At 32.8% G+C, this 15,430-nt stretch overlaps 2 protein-coding genes across 2 annotated transcripts; one reads left to right on the top strand and one right to left on the bottom strand.

Annotated features, from left to right (window-relative positions):
- Positions 1 to 7,922: 7,922 nt before the first annotated feature.
- LOC137811474 (Integrase-type DNA-binding superfamily protein) lies at positions 7,923 to 9,382 on the top strand. Its single transcript, XM_068613251.2, has one exon. It carries the CDS (start codon positions 8,292 to 8,294, stop codon positions 9,258 to 9,260), a length of 969 nt encoding a protein of 322 aa, XP_068469352.1. The 5' UTR covers positions 7,923 to 8,291; the 3' UTR covers positions 9,261 to 9,382.
- A 3,262-nt stretch (positions 9,383 to 12,644) lies between these two features.
- On the bottom strand, positions 12,645 to 13,763 carry LOC137809703 (uncharacterized). The gene is made up of 2 exons (XM_068610798.2): positions 13,047 to 13,763; positions 12,645 to 12,958 (listed from the first exon to the last, which is right to left on the bottom strand). The coding sequence occupies exon 1, from the start codon at positions 13,646 to 13,648 to the stop codon at positions 13,127 to 13,129; it is 522 nt and encodes a 173-aa protein (XP_068466899.1). The 5' UTR covers positions 13,649 to 13,763; the 3' UTR covers positions 12,645 to 12,958; positions 13,047 to 13,126.
- Positions 13,764 to 15,430: the final 1,667 nt, after the last annotated feature.

Raw genomic sequence — 15,430 nt, 5'->3', positions numbered from 1 at the left:
GCAAAGAATGAATATAAATTAAAGGGATACAAAAGGGGTATCCCAACCCTTTTACACTTAACAGAACATCCCACAAAGGGAGAAGATGCAATGCTGATAATTACAGCAAACTAGAAGCCTTACACTAGTGATTGACACTATCAAACAGCTAAAAAAGGAAAACAACCAATAGCATGAAAGACCTCCAACGCTCCCTCATAGTATCTTCTTCTATGATTTCCTGTACTCGTTGTTGGATAATGCTTCCATCCTATACAGTCTTGCTTATGTTCACTTCACAAAATCAAATGGTGAACATCTAACGTGGTCTCATCTTTCTTCGTAATTTGCTAAAGATGTGAATAGTACATATATATGCGCCCACTCGTTTTCATTTCTTATCAAATTAATAGATCCAAACGTAACTGTTTCTCACTTTCCATCGTCAACAACAGTAAATTGACTGAAACAAACACACTAAATCTTAAATCCTAAATTAACAGTAACAAGAATTATGAAGTTTTCATAAATGTAAATATTTAGATAATATCACGCATTAATGAAGATCATTGTGTTACCCTTTATAATTCGATATTATTTATAAGTTGACAGATGTTAATGAATGATTCACTGATATTTCTCAATAAATCTTCACGATATCAATTAATAATTTATTAGACATCAAAATTAATGACTAATAATAAAAAATAAAGAAGATGAATCGAAGTCACGGTAAGAAATTATACATCCATGTGAGTAAGAAGAGAATTGATACTAATAAAAAGATAGGAAGATCATTCCAATGGAAATAGATAATTGGTATCTGGATTAGGAATTCAAAAATTCTTACACCAGATCAATTTTTATTTCGTAAATTACACACAAAAATATAATTAATTTTCTTTGGATGAATGTGTAAACCCCTACAACATAAAAATAGACACATAAAAAAAACTCTAATAATTAGAAAACAATTTTTGAATATTTATATACATCTCCATGCCTTCTGGGGGACGTAAACAGAGCCCAACCACACATTTGACATCACACCAAGTACTGTTTTCGTGCACATCAACCGTTTCTATTATCATTATAAATCAGATAGAAAGAAAATAATTATACTGATAGAACGGATAAAAGAATCAAAATGAGAGAAAAATTGCTCAGATAAATAGAATTAAGAAGTCAACAAATCGTTCATTGTTTTTTGTCAGTTTCCCTCTTTATTAGTAAATAATAGTTAAAATAAATAAATTATATTCAAAATATGCTAAATAAAAACTCTTACAAATAGAATTAAAGACTTGATTCAACCTTAAATAATAATAAATTTTCAATATAATAATCTTATTATATTATCATAATAACTGAAATAATGGAAATGATCATTGTACAGGAAATTGGTTTTTAATATTGAAAAAAAATACCTTAATACAAAAGGATGAAGATAACATGTAAAATATAAAAGAGACGCATATGATTGAGAAAAGACATAACAAAAATTCTGCTATAAATTTCAGTGTTAAGTTGGGTCCGAGTAGTTTTTAGATTCTTATTAATATAATTAAAGTTGATCTAGATAAAATCTTAAAAAGTAATAATAAACATTCAATATATCAATCTCATTATTTCATTCTCATATTATCATAATAGTTGAAATAACAAAAATTCACATTGAACATGTAATTAACATTAAATATTGAAAATAAAACTAAAATCAAGATAAAATAAAAAAACAATTAAATAATAAAAGGGAAGCATATGATTGAAAAAAAGATAAAAACAAGAACTCAACTAAAAACAAAAAACTCCTGTATTTTTAACTAAAATTAACTAAAACTGAATAGTCTAGTCGAGATCATTCTTTTTGATAGAACAAAATTGTTTCCTCATAATACTAAGAAATTATTTGATTAAGAGAGTAAACATGAAAATGATATTATTTTTGTCCTATCTAAATTTGGAGAAGTTAGAGGAATGATACGATGAATTATATATAAGAAAGTTATAAACTATATCATATAACTCTTATTAAGTATTATATCGTTTAACATATTTGATTTGATATTTTTTGTTTGATAGAAAGTTTGAATGATATATGGACCATAAGTACATGTAAAATTTCACATATGTGGACCATACATTATTTGATATGTGATTTATATAAATAAAAAATAAAATAATCATAGAATTTAGAAAATATAGTATGAATAATTTGATGATGTTAGAAAGTTAGTTTTTGGCTGAACATATTTGTAGTGAGTGGTAAAGGTGGAAAAGGAAGGGAGAAAGAGTAATGATGTGAATAGATATGGAAAAGGAAAAGAGAGTTGGAGGTGGAGACCTGTGACCGAGTCACCTAACTCTATCAGGTAGCATTTGAGTTGCTACTATTTCTTCGTCGTCTTCTTCTTCTTCTTCTTCTTTTTTTCCTTATCCACATCTACGTGCCATGCTTCCACGCTTCCAACGGCACCTACCTCTTTGAAATTCTCTTCCCCTCTCCCTAACTAATACCATCCATGCCATATTCAATTCACAACTATATTCTTCTCACTCACTCAATACCTTCACTATTCCCAATAATAAAATAACATATCATACATTTAATATTTTATCTAATCTAAATCAAATATACATCACAATAAGTTTTCTAAGTTGGAAGAAAGGTGACTTACTTTGGAGTAGGTTTTTGCGAGGAAATTTGTTCTGTAAATATTATCGTGGAATTTCAATTGTTTATGAGATGTTTTGTCTTTTTTATTAAAGATTGATTATAAAGATCGTGTTAAGATAGATAATGTGTTATTAATTTTTTTTAGAATTAGGGTTTTATTTGTAAAATGAGATGATTGTCTAGATTAGGTGTTCATCAGGCTGTCATCATTTTCTGAATAAGAATTGAATTTTTTTTTAAGTGTCTCTATAAGAATTGAAATATTTATTAAGTATCTTATTTTATATAAAAAAAAATCCTCACTTTCAATTATTTAACACTTTTTTTTATGAGAAGGACACATTTTTTTATTTCTTTATCCTATTTGTCACCGATTTCTATCCGCCTTGTGTTTCTGAGGAAAGGGGAAAAAGGTTCTAAATGGCTTATTTGGATAAGACGTTACAGAGAGGAGAGCCAAAAAGGTTAGAAAGGGTGATTGATGAGTTGAGAAAAAGTTATAATTTGAGAAGAAATTGAGGATGTTTTTTCTGGATATGGATATGGAAGAGTGGATGGAGATAAGGGAGGGAAGTGGCGAAAGAAAAGGAAGTGAGAAAACGGAGTGGAGCGGCGCGGCCCAACTTTCCGCCGTATACTGCCATGTTTTGCATTTATTAAAAGGAGATTGGAAAAGGAGGGATAATCGTATACTGCCAAAACACACCTTTTTCATCGTCATCTCCACGCGTTCTCTTTCTCTTCTCTACTCTGCCATTTACCCAATTGCCCCTCCTCCTCATCACACAAATGAAGACTTTGACGGTGATCCATGAGTTGAAAAAATGATCCAAGGGTTGAGGATGGAGTCACATGGTGGTGGAAGAAAAAAATAAATTGAAGAAGAAGGGTTCACGAGTGGTGTCGCTCACATAGCATGCCTTTTCAGAAACACCTTTACGCCTTTAATGCATTGTCCCCACCTTCATGCCTACCACTCTTCCTTCACTTTCTCACTTTCCCATCGATCACACCAATCATCCACACTGCACGCCTCTTCCAATTCAATCATCAATCCGTGCCTTCCGCTCCATAATTCTCACCAATTTTTACCATTTTCATCCAATTTTTACTATTTTCATCTACTTTTATCTTTTACTTTTTAAAATAAATCATTTTTATAAATTATCAAAGTGGGTAAGGATTACTTTATATAATTTTAGTTTAAATTTATTTATATTTGTGAAGTTATGGATTGAGATGGATCTCATGGAGAGGAGAGGATGGAGAGGAGAGGACGTTAAAGAGATTGATAGTATATGTAAGATTGTAATTTATTTAGGAATATAATTTAAAATAAAATTATAAATAAAATAAAGGAAGAAAAATATTATTGTATATAAGAAAAAGAAGATGATCTCATAAAGGAGAACAATAACTCATATTTTACACTATATTTATTATATTTGGCTTAAACATCAGAATATCTTTTGTAAAAGAAACTATTATTTTCTTATACTCAATTAATGAAGCTTGCAAGGATATCATTTCAGTAAATACTCTAATTAAAAGACATCTCTTAACTGAAATAATATTTAATTGTATCATCAATTCAAATACACTAAAATTGTATAAATGAATACAATTTCTTGATAATTAAATTGTGTTGTAGGGACTTTTTATCCTTTTTATTGAACAAAAGATGATGACATAAAGCTCTCTTGCCCACTCCTACACGTTGACAGGTGCATATAGACATTGATGATTTTGTATGAAAAAATTAGGGTCTAAAAGCTTGGTTGAGATCAAAAGCTAACATCTATGAGAAGAAAAAGGGGGGAATCACCATGTGCTCCCCATACCACTCACTTGAACAATTCACCTCCTCTAACTAACTCATCAAAAACTTGGTTTCACCATTTGGTTCAAACTGCGTGCGCACAATTTGAGTTTCGTTTTTCTTACACATGATTAATAACTCTCACACCCATCACTATAATAATGCCTTCATTCCCCATGTCTGTCTTGCACAAACCCTCTATATACCACTACTTGTACAAATACATGATTGCTTCTTTTTCCTTTTTGTGGGAAAATATTTTGTCACTATTCACTAATTCACTTGGTATGTCTTCAACAGGAAATAGCTTAAAAAGTATCGCTGTCACATTCAATGCTACGGTTCCATTTCAAGATAGGTGGCATAGACACGTTGCTGTTATCTCTGCCACCTTTGAAAGTCAACACAACAATACCCAGCGTTCATCCCGTATCAATGCTTTATCACACCATACGAAATATGAACACTTCTTCAAACAAAACAAACCATTCTCAATGCCTCTTCGTTTTTAGCTCAATGCTTTTCTTTGACATGTGTCAAGTGGATGCTAAAACCCACCCAACAAGAAACATCACCATGCATCACTCTACTATTTCTTATTCTTCCTCGTCCCATCCCCCACACCCTCCTTTTTCAATATTCGAGTTAATATTTATTCTAAATAATATACATTATAAATGACTTTGATACCATATTAAGAAGTAAATTTTAAATATAATTGACAATTTTAAATATAATTGACAATTTTAAATATATACCATATAGTGTAAAGTGTACTCTTAGCCGAGTGTGTTATCTGTTTCTCCCTTGTGATTTCTCTGGTATATATATTATTCTTCCTTCTCTACCTTTGGCCTTATTTTTGACCCTCTTCGATAATAAATGTTCTTCTCCACTTACATGTTGATTTTTTAGGATTTCTATGCTTGGTACGAACAAAAATCCTTCAAGACAAAATCTACAAATGATTTTTCAACGTATCACATCGAACTCAATCCATAATACTACACTTATAATATTCATTTATAAGATAAAATTTACAATCATTTATAAACTATGAAATGTTGATCGAAGAATCGTCAGATATTTCTAAAATAAATATATTTATTTTATAATGATATTTATTTTGTAGAAAGTAGAAAGATAAAAGAAAAAGGGTTAGTTTGATTTATTTAGAGGGAATTAAATGTTACTGGTAAGAGAAGGGCAATGATACGTGTTAGTGTAGGAAACGCGTGGTTCTGAGGGAGAAAAGGACCTTTTTGGAATGACACCTTCTGACCTCTCTCATCACGTTCTGATATATGGCTGCAATAAATTGCAAAAGTAGGGTTTTCTCGTTGGGTGATGCAGTGAAGAGGTCATCGATATGGACCCTCTGTTGTGACCACAAAGCTGTCAAATCTTAATCCCTAATAAACCATACAATCAAAATTCTTGCACCCTCTTCTTTTTCACCAAATTCCCTTTTCCTCATCATCAAGTGCAATTCTTCAACCCTTTAATACATCTATTTCATTAAATTAAATAATCACCAATCTTGCTTCTACTATCCCTCCTCTCTTTATTGCCTTTGACTTTTTGCCAACATGCTCCCTCTTTCCTTTTTCTCATTTCCCCCTCTCAATCAAAAAATAACAATCACTGTGCAAAAACAATTAACTCATTTAACATTCTAATCGTTTTTTTTTAAATAAAATAATAATTTTTTAAGTGTCAAATATTGTTGTAAAAAAAAATTAATTAGCTATTTCTAAAGATATGTGCTATGTAAGGTATAAGGAATATGCCATTAACAAATCATGCCATTGGTTGAATTGGCGTTATATATTTTTAATTTAGGACTATAAATACGTAATTTTATTTAAATGAAAAAATTACACTACTACAAAATATGACATGGATACAGATACAAAGATATGTATAATTTTTAAAATGTACACAGGAATATAGATTTATATATTATAAAACTATGATAATTTGATAATAAAGATTTATATACACAAGTATGTTTCAATTGATACGTGTGTGTCTGATACAGACACACCATTTAAGAGACCTGTCCGAGTCTCACAAACTTAACTCAATAAAAAAAAGATGACTTACATTTACGCTTTAAAAATATTCTACAAATTTTTTCTATAAATATTTCGTAACTTATGTAATTCTTAGACTTTTTTTTCTTTTAATATATATATATATATATATATATATATATAGATTTATTAAGTAAAACACTTATTTTCTTTTGATTGTAAACTAGACGTATTTAAATGATTTTTCATATATATAACCCTCACTACAAGAAAATTATGAAATAGAAACCAATATTTAGAGACCAAAATAATTAGTTGCAATAATAACTAAATTAGATACCATTTTAGAAACTAAACAAAAAATTGGTTTCTAAATTAGTTTTTATTATTTTCTATTATTGTTAAATAGTTTCTAAATTGGTATCTAATTAACAACTAAGGTTTTAACTACCAAATATTTAGTTTCTAAATTTGATCTCTAAAACCTTGGTTGCTAATTAGATACCAATTTAGAAACTATTTAACAATAATAGAAACTAATTTATAAACCAATTTTTTGTTTAGTTTCTAAAATGGTTTATAATTTAGTTACTATTACAACTAATTATTTTGGTCTCTAAAAATTAGTTTATATTTCATGATTTTCTTGTAGTGTCTAAATCCTAGGTTTTGTTAAACTTAGTTAACATTCATCGTATTTTTTTTCCAATTATATCGTATAGCTTGTAAAAATAAATCTAAGAAGGCAAAAATAAAAAAATTGTAAAATGTGCTTGAGATTTTCCCAAAACTTTGGGGAAAAAAGCATCTCATGTACTTTTTTCTCAAACGATGGTACTAGGTTTTGAATTTGAAGTTTGCACTACTGACATGCAATAATTATCCAAATCAATGCTTAATTATGTAGGGATACAGTAGCTAAGCGAGGGCAGTGAAGTAATTTTGGTGTGCAAGAGAGGAAGGAGGTGACTTACGAGTTTCAGACATTTTCTTAAATGGTATATTCCTACTAGAGAAATTCGTATCACATTCATAAAACATATATTCATAAAATATATATCTATAAAAAATTTAATTTAAAAGTTATTTGTTAGATTTATGATAATTTTAATAATTTAAAAAAAAAATATATAATAATTTTTTAAAAAACTTAAATTTATTGTATAAACTTTTAGTATGATTATAAAAATATTGAACAAATCATTTTGAATCCGTAATAAAAAATATTTTTTTATTTAAAAAAAACTGAAACATATTTATTTATATGTATAAATTTTTATTATTAATTTATATAATTTATAATTATAAAATATATGAATGTGTCATAGATAAAAGAAAATTATATATATGTTCGTATTATCCGAGGGAGTTTATGCTATATAGGTGATGGAGACAATTTGGAAGGAATGAAACGATGACGTTGTGTGAACGGGGATTGGTGTGAAAAATCTGTAGGAAAGTGCTTCCTGTTTCTATAAATAATCCCTGCCCATGGTAATTACCAACACTCCCACCATAGCATACTGTTCCAAACCCCACCGCAACCCATTATCATCTTCCTCTTCCTCTTCTTTCATCCTTCTCTTCCTTTTTCTCAGCAACACTTCCTTCACAAATTGCAAGAACTATTTTTTGTTTCCTGTATAGTTAGGAAGAGGGACCAGTTTTTTCGAGTGACCTTCTTCTTATACATTGTTCTTTCTTTGTTACAGAACCCCCCTCTTTTGGTTTGCCAGTGTTTGGGTAAAAAGACACTGGAGATTAAGGTTTCGCCATAACCATGGACGGAATGCAAGAAAGAAACTCAGAGCTTGGAACCGATATTGGTTCTTCCTTATCGAACCTGATATTAACAGGTGGTTCAAACGCCCTGGACTCAATCTTCTCGAATTGCTGCCCCCCAACAAACGCCAGCAGTAGCAACTCCGTGTTGGATCATTTGGAACCATTTGGGTGTTCGGGGTTTGAGCCTTTGGGCTCTTCCGTCTACCTTCGCCAGAGGGACATCCTCCAAAAGTTCTACCAAGAAAACAGGGGGAATGGGTCTTTTCTTCCCACTTCCTTGGCGAATCCTTCTATGAACTCTGTTTACACTAGTTCGTTGACTTCTTCTTTGACCAACCCTTGCAAGAAAAAGCTCTACAGGGGAGTGAGACAGAGACACAGGGGCAAATGGGTCGCGGAAATTAGACTGCCCCAGAACAGGATGAGAGTGTGGTTGGGCACCTACGACACCGCCGAAGCCGCCGCCTATGCCTACGACCGCGCCGCCTATAAGCTACGTGGAGAGTACGCGCGCTTGAATTTCCCCAATTTGAAGGACCCCACCAAGTTGGGGTTCGGAGATTCCGCCAGATTGAACGCCTTGAAGAGCTCCGTCGACGCCAAAATCCAAGCCATATGCCAAAAGGTGAAAAGGGAGAGAGCCAAAAAGATCGCCGCCAAGAAGCTCAGTTCGGCCACCGCTCACGCCACCCGCAAGCAGAGCGAGAAGATCAATTCTTCCGCCTCCTCCTCCTCCTCCTCGCTGCCGCTGTCGCCGTCGTCGATTTTTTGCGATAATTGGGCGAACGAGTTGTTTTCGCCCAGCGTTTCGGAGGACGGGATTTGGAAGGGGGAGAACTCGCCGGCGTCGGTTTCCATGGAATGTCCAACGATGGTAACGGACGACACAGAGTTCGAAGGTTGTTCCCTGGCGAGGTTGCCTTCTTTCGATCCCGAGTTGATTTGGGAAGTTCTTGCCATTTGATAGAGTCTTTCTTAGGTTAGCAGTGATGTGTATAATATATGAAAACCAAAATATTAGTGTTGTGTGGTTTTGTTTTGTTTTGTTTTGTCTGATGGAATGGTGAAAGAGAGGTTTCTTTCTTAGCGTTTTGAGTAGAACTTCTATGGCTGTGGTTTGAGCCTTGAATTTTTGCTGAAGGCTCGGTTGAGGAGTTTTTCTTTTGCAGTTGCTGTGATTATAAATTTTCCTATTCATAGCACTCCTTGTTTCAGCAACTGCAAATGTTACCCTGTTCTGTTCTTCACCATCCATGATTAATACTGTACCATTCCACTTCAGTTCTGATCAATGTTAAACCTGTATCAGAATAACATATTTTACTGATTTCATAACATTAATTGCTTGCTGGTTAATCATATAAAATGTTTGTAATACTAGTTAATTGTTTCCGTTTCACCAATATATTTCAATATCGATTAGATTATGGACAGTTTATACTTCTTGGGTCAAAAAATTAACTAAAAGCCTTTCCTAACAAAGAGTTTGTGGCGGTGTTTTATTCTATCATACTTATCTTCCAAGAGCAAATTCTATACAAAATTATCGTGGGGATTACTTCTATTGCACAAACTTTACTTCTGTAACATTCATCGGTAAAATATGCAATAATTCTATAGACATTTAATTTCTATCAAAAGAAGTAATGAATCTTTTCTTGTGGAACTTTCATCATTAACCATTTTTTATTTTCTGATAGAATCGTAGCAACAGAATTGGCTATCAGTTTGCGACAGCAGGATACAAGGAACAAACAAGAGTGTTTATAGCGTAAAGTTACAAATATTGGAATGCGACCAAAGGCTAAGCTCATGTTTTTGTTTTTTTTAGAATTAATATTTTTTTTGTATTTTCTGACAACAAAACTTTTGTTCAGGAATTTGCTCATTCTAAACCCTAAACCGAATCTGGAAATGTTTTCTATTTTTTCTTTGAATAATAACTTTTTATTTTAATTCAATTATATTTACGAATTGTGATGTAGAAAGTTTAAAGTTTGAGGTTACTTTTATAACAAAATTCTCCACTACACAAAATTTCAACGTTTAGAATTAAAATTTATTAGACTTACTTTTATTTAAAACAATTAATTACTTCAAATATAAAACTATTACAAATTTAAGCTCTTCGTATTTGTGGACATGGTCAATTAGTGACATGATTTTTTTTCACCACTAAGGCAAGAAGACACCTAATTGTATGATATTTTAATTGGACATATATAAAAAAAGCCGCTCGACAATAACATAAAGGTTGTTTCACCCTACCCATATCAATTCTTATATGCACCCGACATAAAAAAATATTCGAAAGTGCCATCGTCATTTTTATTTTCAAAAAATTGCATCTAATGAAAAAAAAAATACATTCTGACTTTTGGATTTACGCATTTGTAATATGATTGCCTTCTAGATTTTCATATTCGGAATACTTATGAAAATCCAAATAAAAAAACAATCAACTCTTCTTTTAAGTTTCTGGACACATCACTCAGAAAATTTCTATTTTAGATTAGAAAAACACCTCTGAATATAGAGATCCAAAATTCATCAGTTTTACAAAAAACTCACAGTGAACATTGTGTATCACAATCCACCAACATTACCTTATTCGATGCACACTTTTTTTCATCATCAACTCTTTCTCACCACCGCCACCATGCTTAGTGATGTGTCTCAATAAATCCTAAATAGTGTTTTAAATCATTAAAGATAAAAAGAACTTTTCATATGTATGTGTTGGGTGCAGATCTGAATTGATCTGGTGTGGTGGGAGAATCAGCCGAATAAGAAAGATTATTATTTATTGAATGGGGTGGACTAAACTTGTGAGCTTTTTTATTTTTGACTTTAAGAATTTAAGTTCAAATACTTTTGGGTTCGTTTTTAATTAAGTTCACTGAGTGGACCTTTAGGTCTTGTTCTCATATTTCGGCTATCATTTTCAACGGGTTCAATAGAAGGCTTCTTCTTCCTACACCCTTACGTTTTTCTTCCTGCACTCCTACAAAATTTTAAATCACAAAACTGGTCTTGATCTCTTATTTGAAAAAGGGCACTGTGGTTACTGAAAATCAGGATTTGGGAGTGTGCTATGGATTCATCAATGCAGAACTGAATCATTTTTTTTTCGAATGAGGGGTGTTTTAGAAGCAAATTTTGCATAAATTATTAATTTCCAGATTGTTGAATCCGAAAGCCCAATTCTGTTACAGATTGGTGGATCTTGAATGTTTTTTTTTAATTATGGATTTCTGAATACGGAATGAATATTTCGGATTGGTGGATCCATAATACTTTTCTGAATGATGGATTTTTAAATGTGAAATGCATATTTTGAATTACGGAATGGTGGATCCAAAATTTTATGGATTCTATAATCCAGAATGCAAAAAAATAAATACAGTTCAAGTGAATTTTCGGATTTTAAAAAATAATATAGACAGTTTAGTCTTTGCATAACATTTTAGGGGTGCAGGGAGAAAAATATAGTGGTGCAGGAAGAAACTGCCTCAATAGAATGGGCATTGAGTGCCCCATTACTTGCATTTGCACTAGCTGATGGCCCAAAACATTAAATTGCATGTTATATTGGTTTCAAAGTTTTTCAGCCCAAACCTGTAAATAATTGTTTTATCTAATTGTTCTTCTAATAATTATAACTGGAATCTTTATTTGATACATAAATTGGCAAATGTAAATTATTTCACAGATAATAATTTAAATAATTCAGACAGTTGAAATAATATAAATGAGTTGAATTCGATTCAATTTACTTAAATCATCAACCAGTATGTTCTATTCACTAAAATCATTATACATTCTCTCTATCACTTTTAAGTTTTAATTTAATCCTCAATCGTGAAGTTGGATTCATAAAAAAAATTAGGTGTCAGTCCTTTTTCTTTTTTATCAATTTCATGTTTTAAATATTAAATAACCGATACTATGTGATTTAAAACAATATATTTAATTATTTAATAATTAATTATATAAAAATCAATTCCATATTTTGAAGACGTGTATACTACAATAGAATATATCTATCATATCAATTATCCTTAAACAAAGAAAAAATTGGATCAAGCTTCACATTAGGATTTTTTTTTTTTTTTTTTTTTTTTCACTTATCTATTTTTTCTCGCATGGAACGGTAATCTTTTTTGTATTGATAAATGTTTCTCAACTAGAACATGTAATTGAAGTCGATTAAACTTTAAGATGGTCACTAATCCTATCCTTACAAGTTTCATGGGTTATACTGATACGACATTAACATCTTTAAATATAAAAATTAATAGACAATCTGATTATACATAATTTCTGATTGGACCAATGACTCTACAACTCCTAACCTTTTACATAAGCCAATTAGGATAAAAGTAAACTGATTCTTACAATCTCATTTCAACTTACATATCTCTAAATCAGATTGATTGAGTCCATAACGCTACAAATATTAAAACAAGTTTTGGATTTTGAACTTTCTGGAACGCCTCACTAAATTAACGAATATTGAATGATGAGAAAAGTATTAAATAGTTTTATTATCTCAAGGATTATTTAGTGGAGAGAACAAAATTGATAGTTTAGACAATGGAATTCGTGAAAGAAGCATTCCAAAACGGTATGTGTAGAAGCCATGGCAAACCAAACCTGAATCTGCAAAGCATAAAAATGCGATGAGGAGGAGGTAATGGTGTGTGTTATATATAAGCGTTATGGAGAAGAGAAGAAATGAAATACATACGTAGATAAATACATTACTAAATACGCGTTGATCGTGTAGAAGTAGGTATTTAGAATGTACGTATGTACGATGAATAAAAACTAGAAGCGATTCAAGAACTTGCGGATCCTTCTGACGAACCCAGTGGGAGCGTGGCTCATGTGTTGGTCAGGGTGAGAGAGCCTTCTGTCCCGGCCCATGCCACGACGGCGAAACAAGGTGGGTTCGACAACCCCAAATCTGGTCCAGCCGCGTGCCACGTGTCTCACTCCGGCGCGTGGCAGTGGGTCAAAGCCGTGGGCGCGTGGGCGCGGCTTCCAGGAGTCGAGGCGCGAGGACAGCGGCAGAGGATGTCGGGGAACAGAATGGTCCAACCGGAAAACTGGGAAGGGAAGAGGTTTGGATGGACGGGTGGTTGAACGGAGGGGTTGACGTTTGGGCTTCCACTGGTTTTGGTTTGGGTTTGGGTTTGGGTTTTGGTTTGGAGTGTTGGCGAGTGAATTGGAGTTGGTGCGGTGAAAGTGAACCTGGAAGGGAACACGAGCAGAAGCGAAGGTGAAGAAGAAGAAGGAAGAAAGGAAGCAGAAGAAAATGGCAGTGGAGGAGGCAAAGGGTGCACTCATGGCGATTGATGGTTAAGTGATAAAAAATGAAGATTGAGTTTGAGGAATTGGAGATATAGAGAAACAGAGGAAAAGGGAAAGGATGAGAGGGTTAATTGCGAAGCCAACCACGTGACTGGATCAACTTCTATCTATCTTCATTAAATCATAGTATTAATCATAATGTCAAAATTAATCTCTTCATATTCACAATTTTTTAAAACATTTTTTCAGTAGGGTTATTTTCTGAATGTGACAAATAAATAATATGTAATGTACTAAAAAACATCCTTTATAATAATTTTGAACTCACAATAATAACGATTGTTTCTCATATAACACAATGGCATTGACAAAGTTAGCCTTCTCCATTAGGGAATTTAGAAAGTAAATAATTAATTTGATTTATATATTGTTATGGGTCAAGTTTGATAGTAAAAGATATTTAGATAGGTTTAGGATTGTCAAAATAAATTTGACTTTTTAGTCTCATTGGCTTATGGTCGAGGTTAGGAAACTATAACATCATGAGTCGAACCTGATATTGCGTGTAAATGATCAAATATCGATGTTTATATTTAAAAACATCAATGTCGTATCAGCCTAAATCAAGAAATTCCGGATAATCAACCTTTAAAAGGGGGTAGTGTTTATTATTTAATTAGGCCAGTAACAAGACCAGATACAGAAAGCATATGGTGGATGTACCAGTATAGACTAAGGAACCCAGATAGTACCTATGGTTGGATGTACAATTGCTTACGTGTCGATGATCTCCAAATTCTTTCAAGCTTCCTTCCTTCAATGTTGATGCCCGGTCAGGCGGGGGGGGGGGAGGGGTACCTACGATTGCACTCAGACGTCTAACTTAGTGTTCTGATTTAGGTGTATTCTAATAGAATGTAAAAACGTGCTTCACTTATTCATAGAAAGTTCTATTTATAGTGTGAGTTGACTCATTCAACGCTATCATAATTGTGGTACATTTATGTCCTTTGACTCAAGCAGTCGGTCATAGGGACTGAGACTGGTATGTCCGGTATCGACCGGTACACTTGCCCCTCCAAGCTTGAAGAAATTAATTTCTGAAGAGCCGGAGATTACCATTGGGGTTCCCGAGGTGAGATATGACCGTTTTGGGAGCATTAAATGCATGGTAGATACCTGTTGCTCCATCTACGAGCGGATCAATGCTCGACAAGAGATAAGAGTCTTTAGGGCATGTTTTTATTAAGATCAGTGTAATCTACACACATTCTCCACTTTTCATTTGATTTCTTGACCACAACGACGTTGGTCAACCATGTTGTATAGTGTGCTTTTCTAATGAAACCAACTTTCGTTAATTGCTCAGTTTCTTTTCGTGCGGCATTGCGCTTTTCTTCGCCCATAGCTATCGGTCTGGCATCTTTGTAAATGGAGAGGCGGTGTGTAATGATATTTGGGCTCACCTCGCGCATATCAGCAGTTGTCCATGCAAATAAGTCAGTATTATCAATCAAAGTTTGACTTACTAACTTGCTATCGTTTGGTTTCAAGGACGTTCCAATGTGTGTCTTATGGTCATAATCTCAAAGAGGCAAGGGGCAAGGGACAAAAGTGCAACCAAATGTTCTCTTGTTCTTCTGTCATGAGAGCGCCTTTTAGTTGACCGTCTTGCTCTTTTACGAGACCGACCACGTGGTGATGTTCTATATAGTCGTATGGTAGGTTCAACCTTTAGACTTGCGACATAACATTCGCGAGCAAATTTCTGATCTACATAGATCGTGACGATATCTCCGGGCATTGATGGAAACTTCA

Source organism: Phaseolus vulgaris, chromosome 2 (genome assembly GCF_051622355.1).
Source record: "Phaseolus vulgaris cultivar YP4 chromosome 2, ASM5162235v1, whole genome shotgun sequence".
NCBI classification, from domain to species: Eukaryota; Viridiplantae; Streptophyta; class Magnoliopsida; order Fabales; family Fabaceae; genus Phaseolus; species Phaseolus vulgaris.
Note: the sequence above shows the minus strand (reverse complement) of the source record. Positions and strands in the feature narration are given on the sequence as shown.

Excerpts from the sequence above, each read along its gene's own strand:
- LOC137811474 (XM_068613251.2), top strand. The coding sequence starts at position 8,292 with ATGGACGGAATGCAAGAAAGAAACTCAGAGCTTGGAACCGATATTGGT.
- LOC137809703 (XM_068610798.2), bottom strand. The coding sequence starts at position 13,648 with ATGAGTGCACCCTTTGCCTCCTCCACTGCCATTTTCTTCTGCTTCCTT.